A 24,855-nucleotide genomic window follows, 5' to 3' on the forward strand; every position below is an offset into this window, starting at 1 on the left:
TCCACTGACACATACAACACTCAATACTTTCCTTAATGGAACATGTACACTCCTTAAAATACATGCACTTTAAAATAACTATCACTGCCTTTAGCTCTGAATTTAATTTCTTATTTGGATTCCAGGACAGGGGACAATATACATATTTTGGAGGGGGTTTTGGTTTGTTTGGTTCTCTCCCCCACCCCCAGTTCATGCAACTTGCTGACTTTTTTAAAAAGGCAAATTTCTTTGGCACCAGAGAAAAAACAGAAACATATGACTGTAGTTGTACATGAACAAATCAGAGTGTACACTTCCTAGAGTATATGTATCACCAATGTTTACTGAAAACCCTGTGAAAGGAGACAAGGTTTAAAGAAATTTCTAATCAGTGTACTATGTAACAAATCCAGTAACGAATAGCTTTAATTTCTTTCAAACTCAGGTCCTTCCCCTGGAATAGTTATTTACCAAAATGAACAGATTCTTAAAAAACTAAGGTATTCAAAAGTGAGATATTTTCATATAGCAAATAGTTGTTCAATAAAAGCTTATGACTAAAAACAAGCTTATTTCTTAGCATTATAAAAACCTTGCACAGACTGAAAACTATTTCATTAAAATCCATGCAGAGCATAAATGTTTAAGGTAGTAGGTGTATTTTGATACTTATCTTCTTTTTTTTATATAAAGATTAAACATTAACATGTGTTTTGAGTTTGCTTAAGGGCTGTACCAAACCAGGCACGTTTGCCATTCTCACTCCTGCCCTCTGATTAATTACAACTTTGCAGAGGACCAGGTATGGTGAGGGTGGTACTTTATGACCAAATTTGATTTGCTTACAAACAAAAGCACTTGCCTTAGACCTAGGCAACACAAACTACCTTCCAGAATTAAAAAAAAAGTATGACAAACCTCTTTGCTCCAGGTTGATCACTGATAAAATGAACATATCAATTTTATTTAGAAATGATTTCTAATTCATCTAAAAAATGAGGTCTGACTTACCACGTTTTAAGACTAAAAGCACATAAGAGAAACCACTGGTTTCGTTAGAAACAAATTTCTGGCATTTGAATCTGTGCATCTCTGCAATCCAAAGAACCACCAACAATAAAAATGCAAGGAGTGCTTTTTGCAGAGGACATCACCACAATGGGGACAATGAGTGTGAATTAGGGTGGGGAGGATTGAACACTGCCAACTAAATATATTGTCCAGAGCTGTGACTCAATGGTAGAATACTAGCCTTGAGCAAAATAAACTCATGGACAGCACTGAGGTCGAGTTCAAGGACTGGTGCACACATACACAGAAAAAAAGCACTCTCAACATAAAGTTATCTCTCTTTATGTGTTCAGAGGCTATTTTTATTATCCATTTATTTTGTATTTCAATTAATCAGTATTTAAAAATTCTAGATAGTATACTTCCCGCAATTATTACTGCTTAATATTACCTAAAGCTATGCTGTCCAATACAATAACCACTGCCATATATGGCTAATTCTAACTAAGGGAAATTAAGATTTCAGGTCTTTAATCACATAACTACACTTCAGGGACTCTGTAGCTGTATGTGACTACTGACTACCATATTGGACAGTACAAGATTTCCATCATTAAAAATGCAACTGAACAGTGCTAATTTGAAGAGATGTATGCTTCTGTACTATTTTTATGTTTATCTTTAAAAAATAACACCTCTAATATAGACAGCAGTCTTCAATATCTATCTATCTATCTAGTTCAATGAATGCACAGTACTGTTTATATATATATATTTTTTTTTTTTTTTGGTCCGGTTGTGGGGCCTGAACTCTGGGCCTGGGCGCTGTCCCTCAGCTCTTCAGCTCAAGGCTAGCACTCTTCCACCTGAGCCACAACGCCACTTCTGGCTTTTTTCTTTTTGCTTATGTGGTGCTGAGGAATCGAACCCAGGGCCTCATGCATGCAAGGTAAGCACTCTACCACTGAGCCACCTTCCCAGCCCGGTACTGTTTATATCTATCTCTGTAAGAGATACCTTAAATGAGATAAATACTGTCTTCAATGAATGCACTAATGGTACCAACTTTCTGTTCCTTTAGTTAGGGTGAATTTATGAAGACCCAAGTAAAACATGAACTCAATTAGACATTCTCACATTATAAAGAATGAATATTTAGCATGCATGATAAAAGTAATTTAGCAGTCACATAATTAAAAGATATTTTCATCTGGAAATACTTGAAAAATCTGAAGTATGAAAGGATACAAAGCTGCTAATTTAAGTTTCTCAGGATGGGATTAAAAAATCCTTTTATGGTACTAATTTATTTTACTCGTGTTTAGCAAAAGGAAAATACTATTTATACAAGAATGGACTGTGCAAACCAAAACTAATAAACTACAATAAAAAAAACTGTCAAAGGAATAACTGTAATTGAACAAGGACTAAAAAGTTAACATTAAATTTAATAAATGCAAAAATGCTATCGATTTGTATTGCTATTTGGTATATGGGTTGACTAACTACAATTGCTTTTAGGAAAATCAAATTCATGTTATTTTCAAATTTACTTTGTCAGACACAAAGTAGAGTGATAACAATGACCATTTCTTTCAAATAACCAGGCTTTTTTCTGAGTAGATAAAAGCAAAACCCAATCATAAAATGCACCACATGCATCTTAAAAGAAAAATGCAAACACAACTTAACCATACTTTATTTGACTGCATCTTATTTAGACAACTTGCACATTTCAAATCCCATTAAATCTCTCTCTCCAAAAGGATATGGGACAATAGGAAAAAATTATAAAGCAATATCCAATCATCAAACAGTCCAATATTTTGGGATACACACTGTATCTTATACTCAACTCTTATCTGATGTCAATATAATTTATGGTTATGTCTTTACAAACCTGAAAGCCCTATAAGTTTATAGCACTCATTTTAGTGATGTCATGGTGCACTTAAAAGTAACTGAAGTGCTACTGATTTGATTTTATCTATGTTCCTCAACTGTAATGAATGTCATGATTTTTGACACCACAATAACATATATATCCAGTCTTATACATGTCAGCTAATACTGTAACACAAGGCAAAGAAAGTTAAAACATGACAAACTCCTTTACACAGATTTGTCAAGCAAGCAGGAAGGTAACCTGTAGAAGTAAAAAATATTGAAACCAATTTTTATTTTTTTGCCGGTCATGGGTCCTGAACTCTGGGCCTGGGCGCTGTCCCTCAGCTCTTCAGCTCAAGGCTAGTGCTCTACCACTTGAGCCACAGCACCATTTCCAGCTTTTTCTTCTTATGTGGTGTTGAGGAATCGAACTCAGGGCCTCATGCATGCAAGGCAAGCACTGTACCACTGAGCCAACTTCCCAGCCCCGAAACCAATTTTTAATAGAATTTTTTTCCTTTTTTTTGGCATCATCTTCAAAAACTACTTTATGATTTCAGATCTGTGGACTTCTCTAAATAGGTAGTTTAATTTCAATGTAGAGAAAGTTACAGTTAGCCCACATATCAAAACTGGTAGTATATCCATCAGCTTTAATACTAACATATATAGCTTCCTGGTAGCATATATTGAAATGTTTAGCATTATTACTGCCAAACCAGTGTCAGTGGATAGTACAGTCAGTCTTAAAGAGGCAGAACCCCATTAAAAGAAAGTTATACCAATTTTGCTCAGTTTTAGCCAAGTGAACCCTGTCAATTATAAATGGAACCGTTTTAAGTTGATGTGAAGAAAAATGAAAGACTAATATCAAAGTTTGATGCTAGTTCAACTTGAATGAAGGCTTTGAGTTTTGGTGTTAAGATTATCATGCTACAATTTTAAATTTTAGGTAAACAATTTTTGCATACCCAATGAAAGATTTAAGGTACACTAATACTCAACATATAGCATTGTTAAACTAACTATATGGCAACAATTTGGCCGTGTTTACAAAAGCCTAGTCAATCAGTCCAGTTAATTCAGCAATTCTTGGGTTGGGTCAGTAGTGATGGTTTCAATGACAATCTGGCAAAAATATAAAAATGGTTGAACTGATAATCTAGAATGTGTCTATTTTCCAACTGCCCCTATTAGTGAGTCAAGCAAATGTACATCAACAATACCTAAGAACCAGCAAGTCAAATATAAAGGAGAAAAAGAAATTTTGATGATGTAAATACAGTGTCTTATCTAGTTTCCTTCATTAGCTAGTTTCCTTCTATTATTCAGGATAAGAGAAGTATCACTATAATCAACATTTCTTGAATGTTATAACCCAAGTTGGACCAAAACCAGATTCAAAATGGTCAGCTGAAAAGCTAAGTACTGTAAGCTGAGTACTGTGTGGTCACTATATTTTTAATATAACCAATATTCTGCCCATTTAGCTTTAAAGAGCAATGTAAAATAGAAAATGGTTTCTTAAAAATAAGGAATTATAAATGACCCCACCAACAGGAAGTTTTTATTTTCATCAAATATAAATTGTGTATCTTTATTTTTAGAAGTATTGTTACCATGTTCACTTTCAAAACACTATAATAAACAAAGAGCAGCTTTTCTTAAAAAAAAAAAAAAAAGCAACAAACTTTCCTGAACAGGGGCCTTTACCAACTGTTAATGGAGGTAGGGTTTTTAAAAATACAGTAATTATAGTCATAAAGTTCAAACCAAATCCTAGCTAGATAAAAACATGTTCAAAGGAAAACAACAACAGATACCTACAAAATATTTTTTCAGAAAATTCATCCTTTTACATATGGGTACCTAGGTTTTCCAATTAAATAAATTTATCCAGTACAGGTTTACTGAATCAAATGAAATGAATTAACTTAAAAATTTGTTACACTGAACTGATTAGCTTGAATACAGTGAAGATGGCTGCTTAGAAAACCCTAAGAACTCATTTACAAAGATTTGCATTTCTCCTTTTTGTCTTTCAAAAGGAATAGAACAAAGTTCCTCAAAAATCTGATCATATAAGTGAAAAGAAAATAAAGCAGCTTAAAATGGGTACAGCGCACCTTTAAATTTATTTCCAAGACCAAGAACCAAAATTGAAACATTTTATGAAATGGAAGCAAAATATAAATCTTAAATGGGAAAAAAAAAACCAGCTACTTTATTGAAGCTGCTCTTCACACAGCTTAGCAATAATTTTGATTAAATAAAATCATACCAATTTACATTAATTTTTTATTCTTTTCCAAAAAGAATCCCCCACTCTTAAAAAAAAAAAAAGTGCATCCAAAACCCAGCAATTCCCAGCTCCATCAACTTTTCTCATCCCTTTTGAGCTATTTCTCAAACATTTCCCAAGTACACTGAACTTCTTACTGTAAGGAAAGAAGAGACCTCTAAAGTAAAGCACGTTGTCACTCACCTGGAAAGTATCCAAATTATAAAAATCTGAAATAATTTATTATCAAATTTAGATTTAAATAAAAATAAAAGTCTGCTTGTAAAGGCCTTAAAAGAAAAAATCAGCATGCAATAGAAAACTATAGATGAAGAAGACAAGAATACTTATCTACACAGGCACTGGCAGACACAATTTAATTGTTATCTTTACTCATTGTAAGACATATCCCACCCTACATTGTTTTTCATTCACTAATCACTGAGGTACCAAAATTCAAGAATGGAAATTTAATATTGGAAAATAAAATTTAAAATTGAAGCTTTTCCCTCACTCCCTTCAGAAAACTATGGCAGGTTTCATGTGAAATGTTAGTATGCTTAAGATTTTTACACTCTACACACATTGGCTTTTTTTAAGGAACAAAAATCATGTCCCACTTACTGGTTCTGTGATAAAATGATCACTATGTAAATAACATTGTCAGTAGACTTTGCAAATGAACAAATCTTGGCTATCAACTGGCACATCTTGTTGGTACCAAAAGAACTCTTGAAGTTTAAAACAATCTCTTTTAATTCAGAACAAACGCGCCATGCCAAAGTGCAACAAATATTGTGCGACACTCAATGAGACACTGACAGATAAGAGCTGTATGGAAATTACTAAATCCACCTGCAAAGCAATTCTGTACAAATTGCATTGCATGCAAAAGTCGATTCTTTGTGGTTGGAAGTTGTTCTTTGATGTCAGTTTCTTAACGCAGCCACAGTTTAAGTCGCAGTGCATCAACTCCATTTAAATAGTATCTGAATAGCCTCTTATCTCGAACAAAACCAAGATTTTCATAAAGTTTCAAAGCAGACTTATTTGTTATTTCTGTTTCCAAAACAACCTTCAAAGAAATAAGAGAAAACTGTTATAATTTCATAATTTGGAAAACTTACAAAGTATACAACCTGATCAAATACTAAGTAAAACATGCTACACTGCTTTAAAACTCATGATAAAAATACTGATGTACAGAGAAATAGTCATAATAGTAATAATTACATTGGGGGTAAGGGTGTGATCACTAGGGACCTATTTTCTGTTGTGTCTGATGTTTGTCATGTTTAGAATTTTTAGCAATGAGAATATGTTTCATACTAAAACAAAGATGTGTTGGGGCTGGGAAAGTGGCTCAGTGGTAGAGCGCTTGCCTTGTATGCATGAGGCCCTGGGTTCGATACCTCAGTACCACATAAGCAAAAAAAAAAAAAAAAACAGCCGGAAGTGGCACTGTGGCTCAAGTGGTAGAGCACTAGCCTTGAGCTGAGGTACAGAGCCCAGGCCCAGAGTTCAGGCCCCACGACAGGACCCAAAAATAAATAAATAAATAAAATAAAACAAAACAGATGTGGAGGAAGTAAGGTGACAAAAGATAACAAAAAGAAATTAAGAAGACTAACGAAGCAAACAAACACTACTTGAAACTATTCAAACTGATCTCTTACTCCTAAAATTTTATGAACATGTTACCGGGGTAAAAACTACTGTATGTTAAAAGTCTAGACAATAGTCTGAAAACTATACAACTTGACTCAATGTGTTCGCTGTCTGATTTTGTTAATAAAATTTTATTGGTAAGCTGGGGACCTTGCTTAGTAGTAAAGGCTTGCCTACTATGTGGAGGGTCCTGGGTTTGATCTCCAACACTAGAAAAAAACTAAAAATTGGAACACAGCCAACAAACACAGACAATGTAAACATGTTTACAGCTGCTTTCTTGATACACAGAAAGTTGGATAGTTGTCAAAAAGACCTGTGGTTCACAAAGCCTAAAAGCCTCTGGCCTTTTCCAAAGTCTACTGGACCCTGGCCAGGCATTAGGATTCAACAAAAGCCTACTTCTAGAATTTGAGTAAGTTTGTGGTGGGGACCCAAGAATTTGCACTTTAAGTAAATTGTAAGGTACTGCTGACACTGTTCACCCATGGACTAGATTTTGAGAACCGCTAGTCTAAACATTACAGATATATCAAAACTTAACAGAGGAACATGGAGTATTAGCTTCCATTTGAGGTTGTTCTATTTTTTCTCTTGTATTCTTTTTTCTTTTGGTGCTTGTAATGGAACTTCAACTCAGGGTCTGGGTATTGTTTCTTAGCTTTTCCACTCACGGTTAATGCTCTACAACTAAAGCTCTACCATGTGGCTTTCTGATGGTTAATTGGAGATGAGTCTCTCAGATTTTCCTGCCTGGGCTGGTTTTGAATCTTGATCTTCAAATCTAAACTGGTGGCCTTGAAACAATGAAAAACTAATACTTTTGAATGATGTATGTGTTTCTTAATTTCTATTTCCCTCTACCAAAATACTCTACCCATCTTCTCAACTCTATAACTACAAACATATCTATATAGATCTCTATGTAGATGTTTGTCTTTTCTATTGATTCTTACCTACCTCAATTCTATCTCACTGACAATTATCAACAAAGTAAGTCAGTTACTGTTATGGTGTCACAACTCTCAGGTGTCTGGAATGGAGGGAAAAAAACAAATGCTCAAATAAAGCATTGTTCTGCTCAAATTTGAACATGTAAAGACACACTTCAACTTATATCCAAAATCCTGAATATCATTTTGAACCTCTTTCTCTCCACCAGCCTAACATATCCAAAGAAAAAGTATTTTCAATTCTCTCTTAATCTACCAAACAGCCTCTTCTATCTCTAGTGAGAGAACATTAGTGGAAGCCAGCTAAATACCTACTTTATTGTACTTACAACAGCTTCCTAACTCAAACAGATCTACTTCCTACAAGTGATGTTCTTGTTAAATTCCCTAGTTAAAATAATTCTGACTCCTTTGTGCAAACAATAAAGCCTACAATCTAAGAATAATCTAAGACCTTTACTAAAAGGCTTCAAGACTTGTACATAGCATCTTCAACTTTGCTTTATGTCTCTCTCATGCTCAACACCAACTTTCTGGAACTCAGCATGATATTTCTCACCTTAGACCTTTCAGACAAATTGTTCACTTAAGAATATCCTTTCTTTTTTTTTTTTTTAACTGAAGAACAGCCTTTCTACACTCCTGGGTTTTGGCCTTCAATTGTCATTTGCATATTAGGTAGAATACAACCTTCCTTTTATACTACTCCAAAATGCTGCAATGTTGCTATGAAATATGCTAAGGCTTGATGAGTATGTCATCTCTCCCAGCTGGTAAGTTTACCCAAAAAGGGCAGGTACCAATGTGCATCTCCCTTACAGTTTCCTCTGCAACAAACATACTGACATACAGAGAGCTCTTAAATATTACTTTAACTAAACATGTCCTTGACACTTTTCATTATACGACACAAGTTTACATAAACATTAAAGAAAGTAATGATATGCTTTCTAGATGACCAGAGTACTTAATGAAAAAACATCACCCAAAATCAATTGCCTATAAAATTAACTAATGAAACCAAACTACATGATAAAAATCAAACCTCTAAAAGACCGAAAATCAAGTAATAGTTCAAGACTAAGCAGAATACACTTTTAAGAAAAATGATACAGCCAGGCATTGATGGTTAATGTCTATAATCCTAGCTACTCAGGAGGTTGAGATCTAAGGATCAAGGTTCAAAGACAGCCTGGCCAAAGAAGATCCATGAGAGTCTTATCTCCAGTAAACCACTAGAAAACTGGCACTGTGGCTCAAGTGGTAGAAGCTCACCTTGAGCTGAAGAGCTCAGGGACAGTGCTCCGGCCCAGAGTTCAAGGCCCAAGACTGACAAGAAAAAAAACAAAAACAAAGAAAAAAAAAAACCCAGCTTTGGCAGGAAAGTCCTTGAGATTTTTACCTCCAATTAACCACACATACAAATAAACAAATGGAGCTGTGTTTCAAATAGTAGAGCACTAGCCTTGTGTGAAAAAGGTCATAAACAGTACCCAGGACCTGAGTTCAACACAAACACAAATAAAAGGGGGGGAAAAAAACTGTACAGCAAACAAATTGACGTTAAGTTCAGAATTAAAAGTCAAGTTCTCTCTGTTCATTAAAGAAATCTTCTAGTCTAATTAATTCAAGTTTCAGTTTTGAGTAAATCTCTTAGGATATTCCTGAAAGTCTGTTGTTAGGTCAAGAACTAAATATACCTAAAATGTTAAGACAATTTAATATGAAAAACACTAAAGCTGCAACAAAGCAAAATTTATAATTAACTTTACAGAAATAGAGTATGAAAAAAAAATTTTTTTTGGTCATTTGTGGGGCTTGAACTCTGGGCCTGGGCGCTGTCCCTGAGCTCTTCAGCTCAAGGCTAGCGCTCTACCATTTGAGCCACAGCACCACTTCCAGTTTTCTGAGTGGTTTATTGGTGATAAGAGTCTCAAGGACTTTCCTGTCTGGCCTGGCTTTGAACCATGATCCTCAGACCTCAGCCTCCTGAGTAGCTAGGAAGGATTACAGGCACGAGTCACTGGTGCCCAGTGTGAGTGTGAAATTTTTAACTAAGAAAAGCTAATATTTATTTTCACATTAACTCTATCAAATAGATATAGTTGTCGCTATTTTACTGATGAATGAAACCTAAGGCAACCAGTAGAATAAGAACTAGGGGTCCAAATATGAATTAAGGCTTAATAGTAATCACTCTTCAGTAATTCCCTGGGTCATTTCCCAGAGTAAAATAAAACAGTAAATGGGAGATGTAACCCACTTAGAAAAAGACAAAGGGGAATTAGGTCCTCCTTCACTGATATTTGGCAATCTAAAATATCAAAACATATCTAAAGGGTAGCTAAATGGAGATACAACTGAAGTGTGGCTAAGAAGTCAATTCCATTGTTGTCTAACACCTAGATGGTCTTCTACTGGCATCTGCTGAATGAACTAATTATTGCTCCTTTACAACAAAACTAAATATAAGAATTAATACCACAGTACACAGACAGAAGTGAGAGTAAGAAGAGTTAGATAACTTGTTTCCTGTCACACAACTGCTAAGCGGTAGAAGATGGATGTAGAGCCCAGGCTTCTTATATACTTTAGATAAGCTAAACCACTCATGAAAATCCTTGTAACTTACTAACTCGATTTTATTCTGTTCTTTATCTAGTATCCTGTCACACAACCAAAATGTTTCTAGTGACACTAAAATGTTAAACATACTAAAAACACAACGAACACAGCAATAAACATATAATTAAAAAGCTAAAAAAAAAAAAAGCAAGGAGCTGGTGACTGACAAAAAAAATCTTTGACAAAATTCAACACCCCTTTATGATTAAAAAAAAAAAAAAGCTCTGAAAAAGAGCTGGGTACTAGCAGCTCACCCCTCTAATGCCAACTACTCAGAAGGCTGAGATCTGAGGATCATAGTTCAAAGCCTGTCTGGCCTGATCAAAGCCAACAGCTTTGGGATCAGCTCCGTCCTTGAGACTCTTAACCACCAAAAAGCTGGAAGTGGAGCTGTGGCTCAAGTAGTAAAACTAGCCTTAAGTAAAAAATGTTCAGAGATAGTACGCAGGCCTGGCACCAAAAAACAACAAAGAAAACAAATGACAACAACAACAACAAAAAACCCTAGGAACAGAATGAAATAATCTGAATAAAGGATATGGGTTGACAAGCCTATATCAATGTTATACCAAACAAGGGAAAACTGAAATCATTTCCTCTAAAGTCTGGAGTGAAACAAGAATGTCACTCTCCCTACTCTCATTCAATATAGAATTCTTTGCCAAAGCAATAAGTCAAGAAAAAGAAATAAGGATTCAAACAAAAAGGGAAAATGTCAAATTATCCCTATTTACTAAGATCCAAAAGATTCTACTGAACTACTCCTGGATCAACCTGATAATCCTGAATAACTATGACAGGATATCAGTAGTTGTTTTTCTTTCTTTTTGTGCTAATCCTGGGGTTTGAACTCAGGGCCTGGGCACTAGCCCTGAGGTATTTTTGCTCAAGGCTAGAACTCTACCACATGAGTCCACAATTCTACTTCTAGCCCTTTTGGTAGATAAATGGAGATTGATAGTCTCACTTTCCTGCAAGGGCTAGCTTTGAAATCCTCAGCTATCAGCCTCCTGAGTAGCTAGGATTACAGGCTTTAGCACCCAGCTGGATAGTTTTGGGTTTTGTTTTTTGTTTTTTTATTAATATCAACAATGGTCAGGCAGAGAAAGAAATAAGAAAGAAAATCCCATTCACTATAGACTTGAAAAATAAAATAAGCAGGGTGTTGTTCAATGTGATATCTATAAAATCTCTATGGCATTAGCAGAAATATGAAAAATCAACCTTCAAATTCATATGGAAACATAAAATATCTTTAGAGCAAACAAAACAGGAGGTGACACAATACCAAGTTTCAAAGTGCATTACAGAGCCACAATAACAAAAAGCATGATACTAGCACAAAAGCAGACACAAAACCCAATGAAACAACCAAAGCAAACAAACAAAAAAACACAAGAAATACAACACTTAACTACAGTCACCTAATTTTTCAAAAAGGAGCAAAAAGCACACACGGGAGAAAACATAGCCATTTCAACAAATGGTGCTAAGAAAACAGACTGGCTACATATAGGAGACAGACTGAAGCTCTATTTTTCTCTCCCTGTTAAAAAACAAACAAAAAAATCCAAAACTCCAAATAGATCAAAACTCTAAACGCAACATCTGAAACTGGAAGGTATAAATACAGGTTAATTATTTTGGGGGTAGAATTCCAATTGCCCAGAAAATAAAGGGTAAAAATAGTTTAATGAGACTGCGTTTCTGTACATCAAAAGAAATAATGACCAAAACCAAAAGTAACCCCAGTAGGAGAAAATCTTTGCTACCTATTCAATGGATAAAGGTTTAATATCCAGAATATACAGAGCTCAAAAAAAAAAACCCCACAAAAAAACCCAGTAAATGAATAACCCAATAATAAATGGACAAATGAATTGGACACAGTTCTCAGAAAAAGAAACACAAAAGACTGATACATGAAGAATATAACAACCGAGTCAGAATGGTTATCAATAAGAAAACAAAAAATGCTGATGAGCATTAAAAGATGGGGGAGTGAGGGTAGAAATTCCTTATATACTGTTGATGGGTCGTCCAATCACTACGAGAATCATGGAGGTTCCTCAAGAAGCCCACCATACCATTCTTGGGCATGTATCTGAAAGAAAGTACAGTAATCTACCTGCATACCCATGTTTACTGGAGCTCTGTTCACAACAGCCAAACTATGCAATCAACAGAAGTGCTCTTTAACCAAGGAATAAATAAAACAAGACACCAAGACTCACATACAGTCATAAAGAAAAATGAAGTTTTTTAAGAAGCCTTTCTTAGGATCTATGCCTTTAATTTTATTGAAATCATATACCTTCTTCCTCTTGAAAAATAAGTTCCAAAATACAATTTATTTAGTCTTCCATCACTAAAGTTTGTTTTTCATTATGGGAAGTTTACAAGACAAAAAATATTAAAGAGATGATTTTTAATGTGTTACTTAACTTTGCTGTTATATATGACACATTTTCTGTATATCAAACTAATTTTTACAAATTTTCATCCTATGCCTCAACCCATGTAATCATTTTGCCTATTTAAGACTTAATTATGGCTCTTTTATTAATAATAAGTTAATGAAAAGGGTCCTTTATTATAGACCTACATTTAATTTACTTATAGATTATAAAGTACAATACCAGAGTATTAAATTATATTTTATTGATAAACTTATTCTTTAAAAGGAATGTCATTATCATTTTAATGTGAATCATGCTGATAACATGTTATATTTTAGTGTTTCAAGAGATTCACTTTATTGCCTTTGTGCCCACATATACCTTGCAGTCTATTTGCAATTGCTTTTTTATGACATTAAAAGAATAACTGAGGCAGACAAATATTAGTGGGTGTGACTGTATTTATGAGTGTTAGGTCAACTATTTTGCTACCTGTAAAGCTATAGCATCAAAGTGTATTTGTAAGCTGGTTGGAACTAAAAATTATGAATAAATTCATTTTCTTAAAAAATTGTATTATAACTGGGGGCCGGTGGCTCATGCCTGTGATCCTAGCTACTAAGGAGGCTGAGATCTAAGGATCGTGGTTCAAAGTCAGCTCAGGCAGGAAAGTCCATGAAACTTTTTTTTTTTTTTTTGGGTCCAGTCCTGGGGCCTGAACTCTGAACCTGGGCGTTGTCCCTCAGCTCTTCAGCTCAAGGCTAGCGCTCTATCACTTGAACCACAGCGCCACTTCTGGCTTTTTTTCTTTTTGTTTATGTGGTGCTGAGGAATCGAACCCAGGGCCTCATGCATGCAAGGCAAGCGCTCTACCACTGAGCCACCTTCCCAGCCCAGAAACTCTTATCTCCAATAAATCACCAAAAACCAGAAGTGGCACTGTAGCTCAAGTGGTAGAGCTCTATCCTTGAGCTGATAGAGCTGAAGGATGGTGCTCAGGCCCAGAGTTCAAGCCCCACCACCACCAACAACAACAAAAAAGAATTATATCATTTGTAGAAATGTGTATGGAACTAGACATCTTCATGTTGAGTGTAAGTTCAAAAAGCCAAATATCACCAGGTGCTAGTGGCTCATGCCTATAAGCTTGGCTATATAGAGGCTGTAATCTGGAGATCTTGATTTGAAGCCAGCTTGGGGAATAAAGTCTAAGAGACTTCATCTCCAATTAATTAGTAAAATGCCAGAATGGATACATGGTTCAGTTGGTAGAATGCCAGCTGTTAAGTAAGAACACTGAGTGAGGTATGAGATCCAGAATTTCAGCTACAGTCCAGGCAAGTACCACTTTTTCACTCATTTTTGAAATCCAGACTTAAATAACATATATACTCACACAATGCATGCGCGCACACACACATATATACATATATAAATATATATACACATAACATGGATAAACTGTGGGATTCTTTAGGGGGAGAGAAAGAAGAGGGAGAAGGAAAGAGGATGGAGGACAAATAAGTATCAAAATACACTGCATCTGTGTGTAAAGATGGCATAAGGAAACTCACTAAAAGCTGTTAATAGTGTAATGAGGTATAAAACTGAAAACAAAGCCGGGCACTAGTGGTTCATGTCTGTAATCCTAGCTACCCAGGAGGCTGAGATCTGAGGATTGTGGTTCAAAGCCAGCCTGGGCAGGTAAGGCTGTGAAACTCTTATCTCCAATAAACCACCAGAAAAGTGGAGGATCTGAGGGACAGTACTCAGGCCCAAAGTTTAAGCCCCTTGACCAAAACAACAACAACAACAACAACAAAAAAAAAACCCTGAAAGCAATAAGTGAAATTAAGGTACTAAATTATAATATATGCACACGTAAATTTTAAAAAGCTTTTAAAGGAATTACCCCCATTCCAAAGAAAAAGTTAGAGAAAAAAAAGGATACCCTGTCCATTCCACCCTAATTACATGGCTACTTTAATCAGAAAACATCTTAGATTTCCTTGGTTCCTAACAAACTGATCTAGTCATTATTGCTGATAAAATATTCTTTATATTCTTACTGCTTTTTAAGTATGTGCATTAACTTGTATGTCACTAGAAATAAGTAGCATTTGCATAAGCAAATGAAGCCCTGGGTTCAATTCCTTAGTACCACATATACAGAAAAAGCCAGAAGGGGCACAATGGCTCAAGTGGTAGAGTTCTAGCCTTGAGCAAAAGAAGCTCAGGGACAGTGCTCAGGCCGAGTTCAAGCCCCAGGACTAGTGAAAGAAAGAACGAAAGAAGGAAGGAAGGAAGGAAGGAAGGAATTCAAACACCTCATTGAGAAAGTAGTTGCACTGTAGTGAAAGGAGAGGCAAAACCAAAAGGGATCAAATGGTAATACGAGGAAATACAAGCAATAAACACATTACTACCAAAAATTAAAAGAGGAAAGGGAAAGACAGTAAGTTTACAAGGTTTAATTTGATATAATTGGCTAACATGTTTGTTTGTATTTTAACATGGAAATGAATGGAATATTCTTAAATAAAAGGAATTGTTGCTGGTATTGGTGGTCGTGCCTGTACTAGCTACGCAGGAGGCTGACATTTGAGTATCATAGTATGAAGCTAGTTGGAACAAAGAAGTCCATGAGTTTTATCTCCAATTAACCAGTATTGGCACCAACAAAAAAAAAGCTATCATTACAAAATAACTTCACTTGTATAAAACAGCATAAAAATATGCTTAGAAAATGAGTGATAAGGACTTGGAATGTGGCTTAATAGTAGTGCTTGCCTTGCATTCATGAAGCCCTTGGTTCAATTCCTCAGTATCACACAAGCAGAAAATCCCAGAAGTGGCACTGTGGCTCAAATGGTAGAGTGCTAGCAATAGAAGCTCAGGGACAGTGTTCAGGCCCTGAGTTCAAGCCCCAGGAGAGGAGGAAGAGAAGGAGGGGGAGGGGAGAAAGAAGAGGAGGAAGAGGAAGAAAATAAGTAGTAAATGGTCACTTCAGCAGCACATATACTAAAAATTGGAATGATACAGAGAAGAATAGCATGGCCTCTGCGCAAGGATGATACATATTTGTGAAGCATATTTTTCCAGCCACCAGAAAAGAAAAAAGAAAAAAGAGAAGAAAATCAGTGATAAGCCTGGTGCTGGTGGATCACTCCTGTAATTCTACCTACTCAGGAGGCTACGATCTGAGGATTGCAATTTGAAGCCAGGACAGATAGGAAAGTCAGAGAGACTCTTCTCTATAATTAACCAGCTCATGGTAGAGCACTAGCCTTGAGCTGAGGAGTTGAGGGACAGAGCTCAAGCCGAGTTCAAGCCCCACCACTGACAAAAAAAAAAAAAAAATTATAGAATGTTTATTTTTTTAACACCCAGAAAACAGCTAGGGATAAACATACTAAGCAGTTAAGACTTACCTCATCACAGTCTCCTTCAACCATAGCATATATAGCTTTCTTAACCAAGTTAGTACCTAGAATATAGATCAGAGTATTAATAAAGGAAAAATATAACTAAGCTACTTAAAGAACTTAAATTATGATATTCATTAAACACATAAGTATCAAATGTAAGGTTCTATCTTAAATGCAAATATACTGAACATGCATGTTAAATTGAGGGAAAAAAATTGATACAAGATCAAAAAAGTCAAGAGAACCTACACACAATAAGATTCTTCTTAAAAGACCTCTCTCGACAGAATTATTTGCTCCACGTAAGAATTTTATTCTGCCAGAAAGTACAAGAAAGGAAAAAAGAAAAAAGCAAGTTATGCTATAGACAAAGAAACCTAGGAATTCCTTGAGCTGGCCCGAAATTTATTGCATGACCTGAGCTGATCTTGCCAAAGACTTTCTAAACCACTGACACAGGCACAGGACAGCCTTACAACAACTCACTGTGCAAGAATGGGCCAAGACAGTCAATTCTTGCAAACTCTATAGTAAGCATGGATACAACAAAGTCTAGCACCTCTCATGGTGTCATCTAGCAAAAGTTAACATATGTCAGATACATGTGAGAAAGCAAAAGGAAAAAAATTGCAAAATCTGAGTTCATTAAGCCAATATTTTAAAATCTCTTATTTTTCAAACTACACATAAAAATATGCATGCATTTCACACAAAATGTCTAAGTCATTGTTTTTTGCTTTTGGCATTCATCAGACAAATGCCTATCATTTTTCATGAGTCCTCAGTACTTTCCAATGCATCAGATTCAAACTTGCCGTATAAACCAAGCCGAATTCAGTAAAAATGTCAGTTGAAAGCTATAGAATTATTTCAAAAAGGCAATTAAGCCTTACATATAGGCCTTACACAGTAGTACATGACTGCAGTCTCAACATTTGGGAAGCCTTGGCAGGGGATCACTTGAACCCTGAAGTTCAAGGCCAGCAGCCCGGGCAACTACATGTCTCAAAAAAAAAAAAAAAAAGCTTAAGACGTTAAGAAAATAATTCATTTTTGAGATCATGTCTCAAAATTACAGCTCAATGTCATAGCTCTGCACTAATATGATTAATATATTTTAACAGTGTCAGCTTTTCAAAGGGTTAGATACTTAAAAGCAGGAAGACTCAAAACTTTTTGCAAATATTATTTTGAAATAAAAATCTTAAGTTCTTCCCTTACCTTCAAGTTCATTTCTACATTTTTACAGTTAAGTCTTTTTCAAAACACAAAACTGAAAATAACTTATTCATGTTTTTAGTGAAATATTTTCCTTACCAATGCCATTTCTCCTGTATTTGGAATCCACGGCTAACATGGCTATATAACCTCTGCGGAACATCTTTTTGTGCATATCCAACTTGCAAACGATGGCACCTACACACTCCTCCCCTACCATGGCCTTAAAAATAAACAAACAGTTATGAAGAATACAATTGCCATCAGGTACTGCACTATTACCAAGGGAAAACAGCAACCAGCCCTTGGCTAGTGTTTTTGAGAGAGGAAGAGATAATGGGAATTCTAATGACAACAATGACAATTTTAAATATCTAAATTTCAAAACTCCTTCAAATGTTCTAGTTTAAAGAATTTCTCAATATTCTTAACTGGTGAATTTTTGTGCTTCTTAAAGCTTAGCCTTGAGCTGAAGAGCTGAGGGTTCGCGCCCAGACCCAACGGTCAGGCCCCACGACAGGACCCCCCCCCCAAAAAAAAGAACATAAGGTTTAAAAAAAAAAAAAGAATTACACAAGCCATGGTTCATGCATATAATACTAGCTACTCAGGAGGCTGAGACCTGAGGATCACAATTCAAAGCCAATTGGGCAATAAGGTCCATGAGACTCTCCAATTAACCACCAGAAAACTGGAAGTGGAGCTGTGGCTCAAAGTGATAGAGCACTAGCTTTGAGCAAAACCCATGACAAACCAATTTTTTATTAATTAAAAAAAAATATATATATATATATATACACAAGGAATACTTATTTTCAATAAGGACTAATTTTAAGTTTTGGAGAGAAAAATAAATTAAAAGCTACTGACTAGCAAATATACTGCACTATTTTCCCATCAGTTACAGTATTATGTTTTTATAATAAAGCTTTAATAAAATATAAGCATAAAAATACACCTAAAGCTGGGCACCAGTGGCTCACGCCTGTAATCCTAGCTATTCAGGAAGTGAGATCTGAGGATCACAGTTCAAAGTCACAGGCTGGGCAGGAAAGTCTGTGAGACTCTTATCTCCAATTAGCCACCAGAAAATTGCAAGTGGTGCTGTAGCTCGAGTGGTAGAGCACTTGCCTTGAACTGAAGAGCTCAGGGACAGCGCCTAGGCCCAGGGTTCAAGCCCCACGACCACCACCAACAAAAACTATACCTGGTGGGCTGGGAAGGTGGCTCAGTGGTAGAGTGTTTGCCTTGCATGCCTGAGGCCCTGGGTTTGATTCCTCAGCACCACATAAGCAGAAAAGGGAAGTGGCGCTGTGGCTCAAGTGGTAGAGTGCTAGCCTTGAGCTGAAGAGCTGAAGGACAGTGCCCAGGCCCAGAGTTCAGGCCTCACAACCGACCAAAAAAAACAAACTATATCTGGTAGTTAACTTTTGATCAGAAAACAAAGTAGATACTATTTTTTCAGGAAAGGGATTGTTTAGAAGGTACTAAATAGTTTAAAAGATGTTAATGTATGATGGTCTCATTTTTAGAACACTCCTGATAATGTGTGTAATTACCATTAAGTGCTAAGAATATCAATAGCTCACATCACATTCAGGAGACTGAGGGAGGATTTTGAATTTAAGACCATTCTGGTCAAACCAGGGAGACCCTGTTTCAAAAAAATAAAGAATATCCACAGCTCATACTGCATTAATATAATGACTTACAAATCTTTCTATTCTCAGAAAATATTAATGTTCCACACTGTTAAATGCTACATTAAGTTAAATGCTAACATTCTATTTTAATTAAGATTTCTGGCATTACCATTGCAAATGTTTCTCAAAAACTCCTAGAACTGATCAAAAATTCTGCCTCTGATAAATATAAATACAGCAACACTTCCACTTTATCTTTATTAATGTAAGTTATAGAAATTAACTTTCATAAATCAACTATCTCAACATCAAAAGCCAAGAATAGGCTTAAAAATTAATACTTAATTCAACTTATCTCTAATACACGTTTTTAACTTTAATTTATTGAAATATTTTTCAGTCTGTTATCCTGAGACAAAAAGCCCTTTTTTAACAAACTGGAGACAAATCATTTTGGGCAAGATAATGTTAATCTATTTCACATAAACCTGAACTAGATCAAAAAAATCATTTTGAATTGTTACTTTCAACCCATACTAGTTCAGTTCTGTTTTGTCACACATTCCAAAATTATCCAGGGTCAATAAGCTTTTGGAATCGTTTGGTGCTGAACCTAAGGCCCCTAACACGTACTTTAATATTGAACTACACTCTCATCCTGAGTTTTTCTTCTGTATTATTTTTTAGATATCTGTAGGGGCTCAATTTGGGGGCCTTGCACTCTTGTTTGGCTTGCTTGCTTGCTTACCTGGTGCTCTACCACTCAACCCACTGCCTAAACCCACACCTAAACCTACTTTTGCTAGTTATTAGAAATAGAATCTCTTGGACTTTTTACTTGGCCTCACACTTCAATCCTCCAGCTCTCATCCTAGTGAGTATCCAGGATTACAAGATAACTAGCATTTGGTTCCTAAGGTTTGTTTTTTTTGTTGCTGGGAAATGAACCTATGGTCTCAAACATAAAAGACCAGTGCACTCTACCACTGAACTGTACATGCCATCTACCAAGAATAGCATTTTCTGATTTGAAAATAACTCACTCAAATATATATACATGTGTTTACATACCCTCTACATAAAATCACTTAACAAATGCTACATTTAAAACTGTCAAAAAAACATTTTGGGAGGAACACAAAGGCATGATGTCCATGTGCCTTTGACCATATAACATTTATCAAAATGAACTCCAAGAAATGGAAATAAGAGGCTTCCTCTTTGTTTTGTTTTCTTTTTGTCTTGTTTGTTCATTTATCTGTCTCTGGAAGTTACGGTGGGGGGGGCACAATAATGGAGAGACAAAAATGGGTGAACAAATGCAGCAGTGGTACTCACTAGACACTACGATGAAAATGAACTATATAATTCGTGGGTAGGGATGGGAGGTAAAAATGGGGAGAGAGCCAGGGAAGGGGTGATATTGTCCAAAAAGAAGTGTACTCAAGGCCAGGTACTGGTGGCTCATGCCTGTAATCCTAGCTCCCCAGGAGGCTAAAATCTAAGGATCATAGTTCAAAGCCAACAAAGCATGAAGGTTTGGGAGACTCTTATCTCCAATTAACTACCAGAAAACCGAAAATTGCACTGTGGCTCAAAGTGATAGAGTGCTAGCCTTGAGCAAAAGAGCATAGGAAGAGTGCCCAGGCCCAGAGTTCAAAGCCCCATGACCAACACACACACAAAAAGAAATGTAGTCATTACCTGACATATAATTGTAACCTCTTCGTACATCACTTTTACAGCAGTTTTAAAATGTCCAAAATTTTTTGACCTAATCTCATAAACTAGACTCATGTGAAAGGGAAATCTACATAAATCTGTAATAGAAAACTATAGGCCAGATACATCTTACAGTTAATCAGCCATCTCTATAAAAGATAAAATTCCAGAACACTACTAAACATAATACAACTAGCCAATACTCTTAAAATAGGAATTTCAAAGTAATCTTCCTTTACTTAGCAGAAACTAAGTTAATAAAAACTAGTATATTAGCCGGGCGCTGGTGGCTCACGCCTGTAATCCTAGCTACTCAGGAAGCTGAGAACTGAGGATCGAGGTTCAAAGCCAGCCCGGGCAGTAGAGACCGTGAGACTCCTATCTCCAATAAACCACCAGAAAATCGGAAGTGGCGCTGTAGCTCAAGTGGTAGAGCACTCGCCTTGAGCTGAAGAGCTGAGGGACAGCGCCCAGGCCCACGACCGACAAAAAAAAAAAAAACAGTATATTAAGTTTTTAGATTGTTTTCCCAATTAGGAACCTAAAGAAATAAAAGTCAAGTTGTATAAATCATCTAGAAATAAAATCCCAGTACAGTTATTAATGAAATGTTGAGAGTAAAGATTAATACGTATTTTTATCCTTCATGAAGTACTGCTAAGTATATTTGCATAGCAATCTCTAAACTGCTTGAATTTTCTAAATTATAGCTTCTGCATAAAACACATCCTATTAAATGTCTTTTTCCCTCACAAGGATGAAGACAGAAAATCTCTGACAAGATTAAACTCCAAAAGGTGGATGGTTTCTATGGCTATAAAACTATGAAAAATATACATCATGTCAAATAGATTCTAAAATTCCAGAACACTACAAACAGAAAACTGGAGGAAGGCAGCAAGTTAAATTTAGAACAAACAAATGGAAATACTACATTATATTGCTAGTGGTAAATTTAAGAACTTCTAAGGGCAGAACCTCTGAAGAGGTAAAAGCACAGAAAGTATCTTACATTTGTATAGACCTCTATTTTTACAACAGTTACTGGAAGAGTTACAAAAAGACTCATTTTTGTTAATCAAATATTAACAATTTTGTACAGTCTAACTTCATATACTCCATGTGACCCCATGCAGGTTTTTTTCATGAAAACTAAAAACATTTTGCAGGTTTCTAGTCTCTTGAGATTGATGTTGGTGAAGTCAACTTTGTGACACAATGAGTTTTATAAAATGGGTCAAAGGTATGTCATTTTCCCAAATCTTGTTACCATAATAAAAGGCCATGAGCCTACATTCTACTTTTACCTCTCTGTCCTATATAGTTTCTCTTTCTTTTCCTCAAGGAAGAAACAAAACTAAACAAACAACAACGAAAAGTTTGGTCTTAGACTGTCTCTAGGATCCTCTTAGATATCCTTTTAAAGTAAGTACTTGCTTTAAAAAAGATGTTCTTATGAGAAATTCAAATTTAAAAGCATGCCAACTACCTTCTAGACTCAGACTTGTATTAGGAAATCTTATAGGCCAACTACCTGTACATATTTCAATTTCTACAGCTTCAAAATTTAACATTAACTTTGTCTAGCGAAGGCTAAAATACAAACTAACTCAGTTGGGGAGTATCTATGTAAAATCCAGACTACAGCTTATGAAGTTTACTAGAGTTTAAAATAGCAGACAAGTTGAAAAAAGTCTAGGTTTATAAGATGATTAAACATGTATACTACTGACAGAAAATCATCTACTTGAATTTTTTTGTGTGGTGCTGAGAATCAACCCTAAGTGCTTCATGTGTGAGGCAAGCCCACCATCACTAAACCACATTTCCAGTCCTATTTCCGTTTAAAAAGGCGAATAATTATATATCCTTGTGGATTACATTACAATTAAGTCAATCTACAATTTTTAGCAATGACAACTGCTAAAAATGACATCTGATGTGACATGTGTAATTGTGCTGCCATTTTCCCATATTCATTGACATGAACATCTTAGAACTTTCGATACAAGAACCTTGAATGAGCAGTTTTCTAGAACATGAAATAGTACATAAATTTTAAGCAATGGTACTAAGTTGAAGTTTAAGTAAAACTAAACACAAAAAAATAGCAAAACTACCATTACAGTAATGCTTAGGTTATGTTGTCAAATTCTTAAAGTGTTGTCAAAACATACTACAAGGAATTACTGAGTGCAACTAAGTCAGTATTAAAACCAGTAACAGTGGTAGCTTTTCTCTCATACCATAAACCACTCCTTTGTAAAAGCATGTTTCAATTACAATACGTGTGTATATGATACAAAAGCATATACTCACTGTCAATATTTAAGTTAAGGTTCATAGAGATTGAAATTGGGTCAGTGTTTCTGTGAAGAAATTACTGGTACGAGCAGCAGGCAGTCTTATAACCAAGTAAATCTGAACTACATGTAACTAAAAAAATATTGACAAATTATACCCCACACAAACTAGTGGTACCAATTTTTAAGATTATCTTTGACCATTTTCTTAAAAAAAGAATCAGAATAACAATTTCACACTTAAATTTCCCTACAATCCACAGAAAGGTATTCTGTTCAAAGTTTCAAGAGTCTTTCAGCCAGCCACCAGTGTTAGCAACATCTTCTGCAATGAAGCACCAGAAAGCAGGCTGGCTCCAACAGTTAATTGTCCTGTTGAAGAGGAAAACAATCCCCATAATTACTGAACATATATGTAAGACTAAATTCTCCAATGTGGCAACATCAAGTTGACTGACAAGACAATCTCTACTATGGTAGTAATTGAGAGATTAATAATGCCTGTACTCAAAGAGAAGTATGTTCAAATTAAATGAATGCGAAATGCTTAGAGGATAACGGAGGGTAAAGATGGTTAAATACGTTTATAAGCTAATATAGACAGGACATTAGGACCCTCTTCTCCCCACAGTGAAACATGCATCATGTGGGCTTGCTGCATCAGTGTCAAGTTAGTCCAGATCACAAAGTCTTACCTTCCAGACAGTTCCACTAAAAGAACTAGGAATGTGTGCACTTCACATGTAAGGCTCTATGAAATGCAGGATTGCATCCACTGGCACAACTCTGGGGCCCTCACACTCCCTCGCCCCGCATGGTTCTCTGTTGGGCTCGCCCACTTTTCATACCATCCACTTACCAAGAAGCACAGCTGTGGCCAGTTGTGGATAAAATATCTATACGTATAAATGGAGTAGGGTTCAGACAGATCTTTGGTGATCAGTCTCATGATATCAGGCATTTGGAGCTCGGATTCATAGCGGACATATCTTATCGTCCGATCCTCCCCGGGCTCGACCTCCCGACCCGAGGGGCTTCTTAAATTGCATCCGACGGTCAGGGACGAAGACAGCAGTCGCACCTGCTCATCTTCCTCCTCCTCTTCCTCCTCCTCCTCCAGCTCGGGGCCCTCGGCCAGTCCATTGCGGGCCGCCGCGGGGTCGCTCTCCGCCGCTGCTTCTGTCGGGCTGGGGAGCGCAGTTCTGGCATTATTGGGGAGGGAGTGAGGGGGTCTCTCGCCCGTGTGTACCCCGGCACCTTTGGTGGCAGTCACTTTAGGGCCCCCGTCCGGGGTGGCCGTGATCGTGGCCGACTCGGCTGCACTCAGGACCTTGCTCTTGAGGGAGGCGGCCGCCCGGAGGTGTCGCAGTTCGGGGTTGATCAAGCCGTTGAGCTGCTGCTGCTCCGGTGGAGGCGGCGGCGGGCAGCGGAGACACGGATGCCCCTTGGCCGCCGCTGCCTCGCCGCTCGCCGGGCTCCGGCCGCCGCGGTCCCGGTCGCTGCCGCCACCGCCTTCGTGCTCCTCGTCGTCTTCCTCCTCCTCGCTGCAGCAGGCGAGGGCGGCCCCCGCCGGGAACGGGCAGCGGGGCTCGGCGGCCGCCGGGGCCGGAGGTGCTGGTGGTGGGAGGAGGCTGCTAGGCCCAGGCGGTACCTCCGCCATCCTAGGAGCGACACACACCGAGGGAGGAGGCCATGAGCCCCGGCCGGCGAGCGCCGAGCAGCCGGGGCGGCGGAG

General features: G+C 36.8%; 1 protein-coding gene across 1 annotated transcript; it reads right to left on the reverse strand.

The window, feature by feature from the left end:
• Nucleotides 1-4,546: 4,546 nt before the first annotated feature.
• On the reverse strand, nt 4,547-24,781 carry Naa30 (N(alpha)-acetyltransferase 30, NatC catalytic subunit). Its single transcript, XM_013012343.1, has 4 exons — nt 23,980-24,781; nt 17,552-17,675; nt 16,238-16,293; nt 4,547-6,236 (listed from the first exon to the last, which is right to left on the reverse strand). The coding sequence occupies exons 1-4, from the start codon at nt 24,778-24,780 to the stop codon at nt 6,099-6,101; spliced, it is 1,119 nt and encodes a 372-aa protein (XP_012867797.1). The 5' UTR covers nt 24,781; the 3' UTR covers nt 4,547-6,098.
• Between the last annotated feature and the right edge of the window lie 74 nt (nt 24,782-24,855).

The sequence above is a fragment of the Dipodomys ordii genome, unplaced genomic scaffold (assembly GCF_000151885.1).
Source record: "Dipodomys ordii isolate 6190 unplaced genomic scaffold, Dord_2.0 Scaffold16, whole genome shotgun sequence".
NCBI classification, from domain to species: Eukaryota; Metazoa; Chordata; class Mammalia; order Rodentia; family Heteromyidae; genus Dipodomys; species Dipodomys ordii.

Coding starts and splice junctions, on each gene's coding strand:
- Naa30 (XM_013012343.1), bottom strand. CDS start 24,780: ATGGCGGAGGTACCGCCTGGGCCTAGCAGCCTCCTCCCACCACCAGCA. Junction 16,294..17,551: donor ATACAGGAGAAATGGCATTG/GTAAGGAAAATA, acceptor TCTATATTCTAG/GTACTAACTTGGTTAAGAAA. Junction 6,237..16,237: donor TTGAAGGAGACTGTGATGAG/GTAAGTCTTAAC, acceptor ATTTCTTTGAAG/GTTGTTTTGGAAACAGAAAT.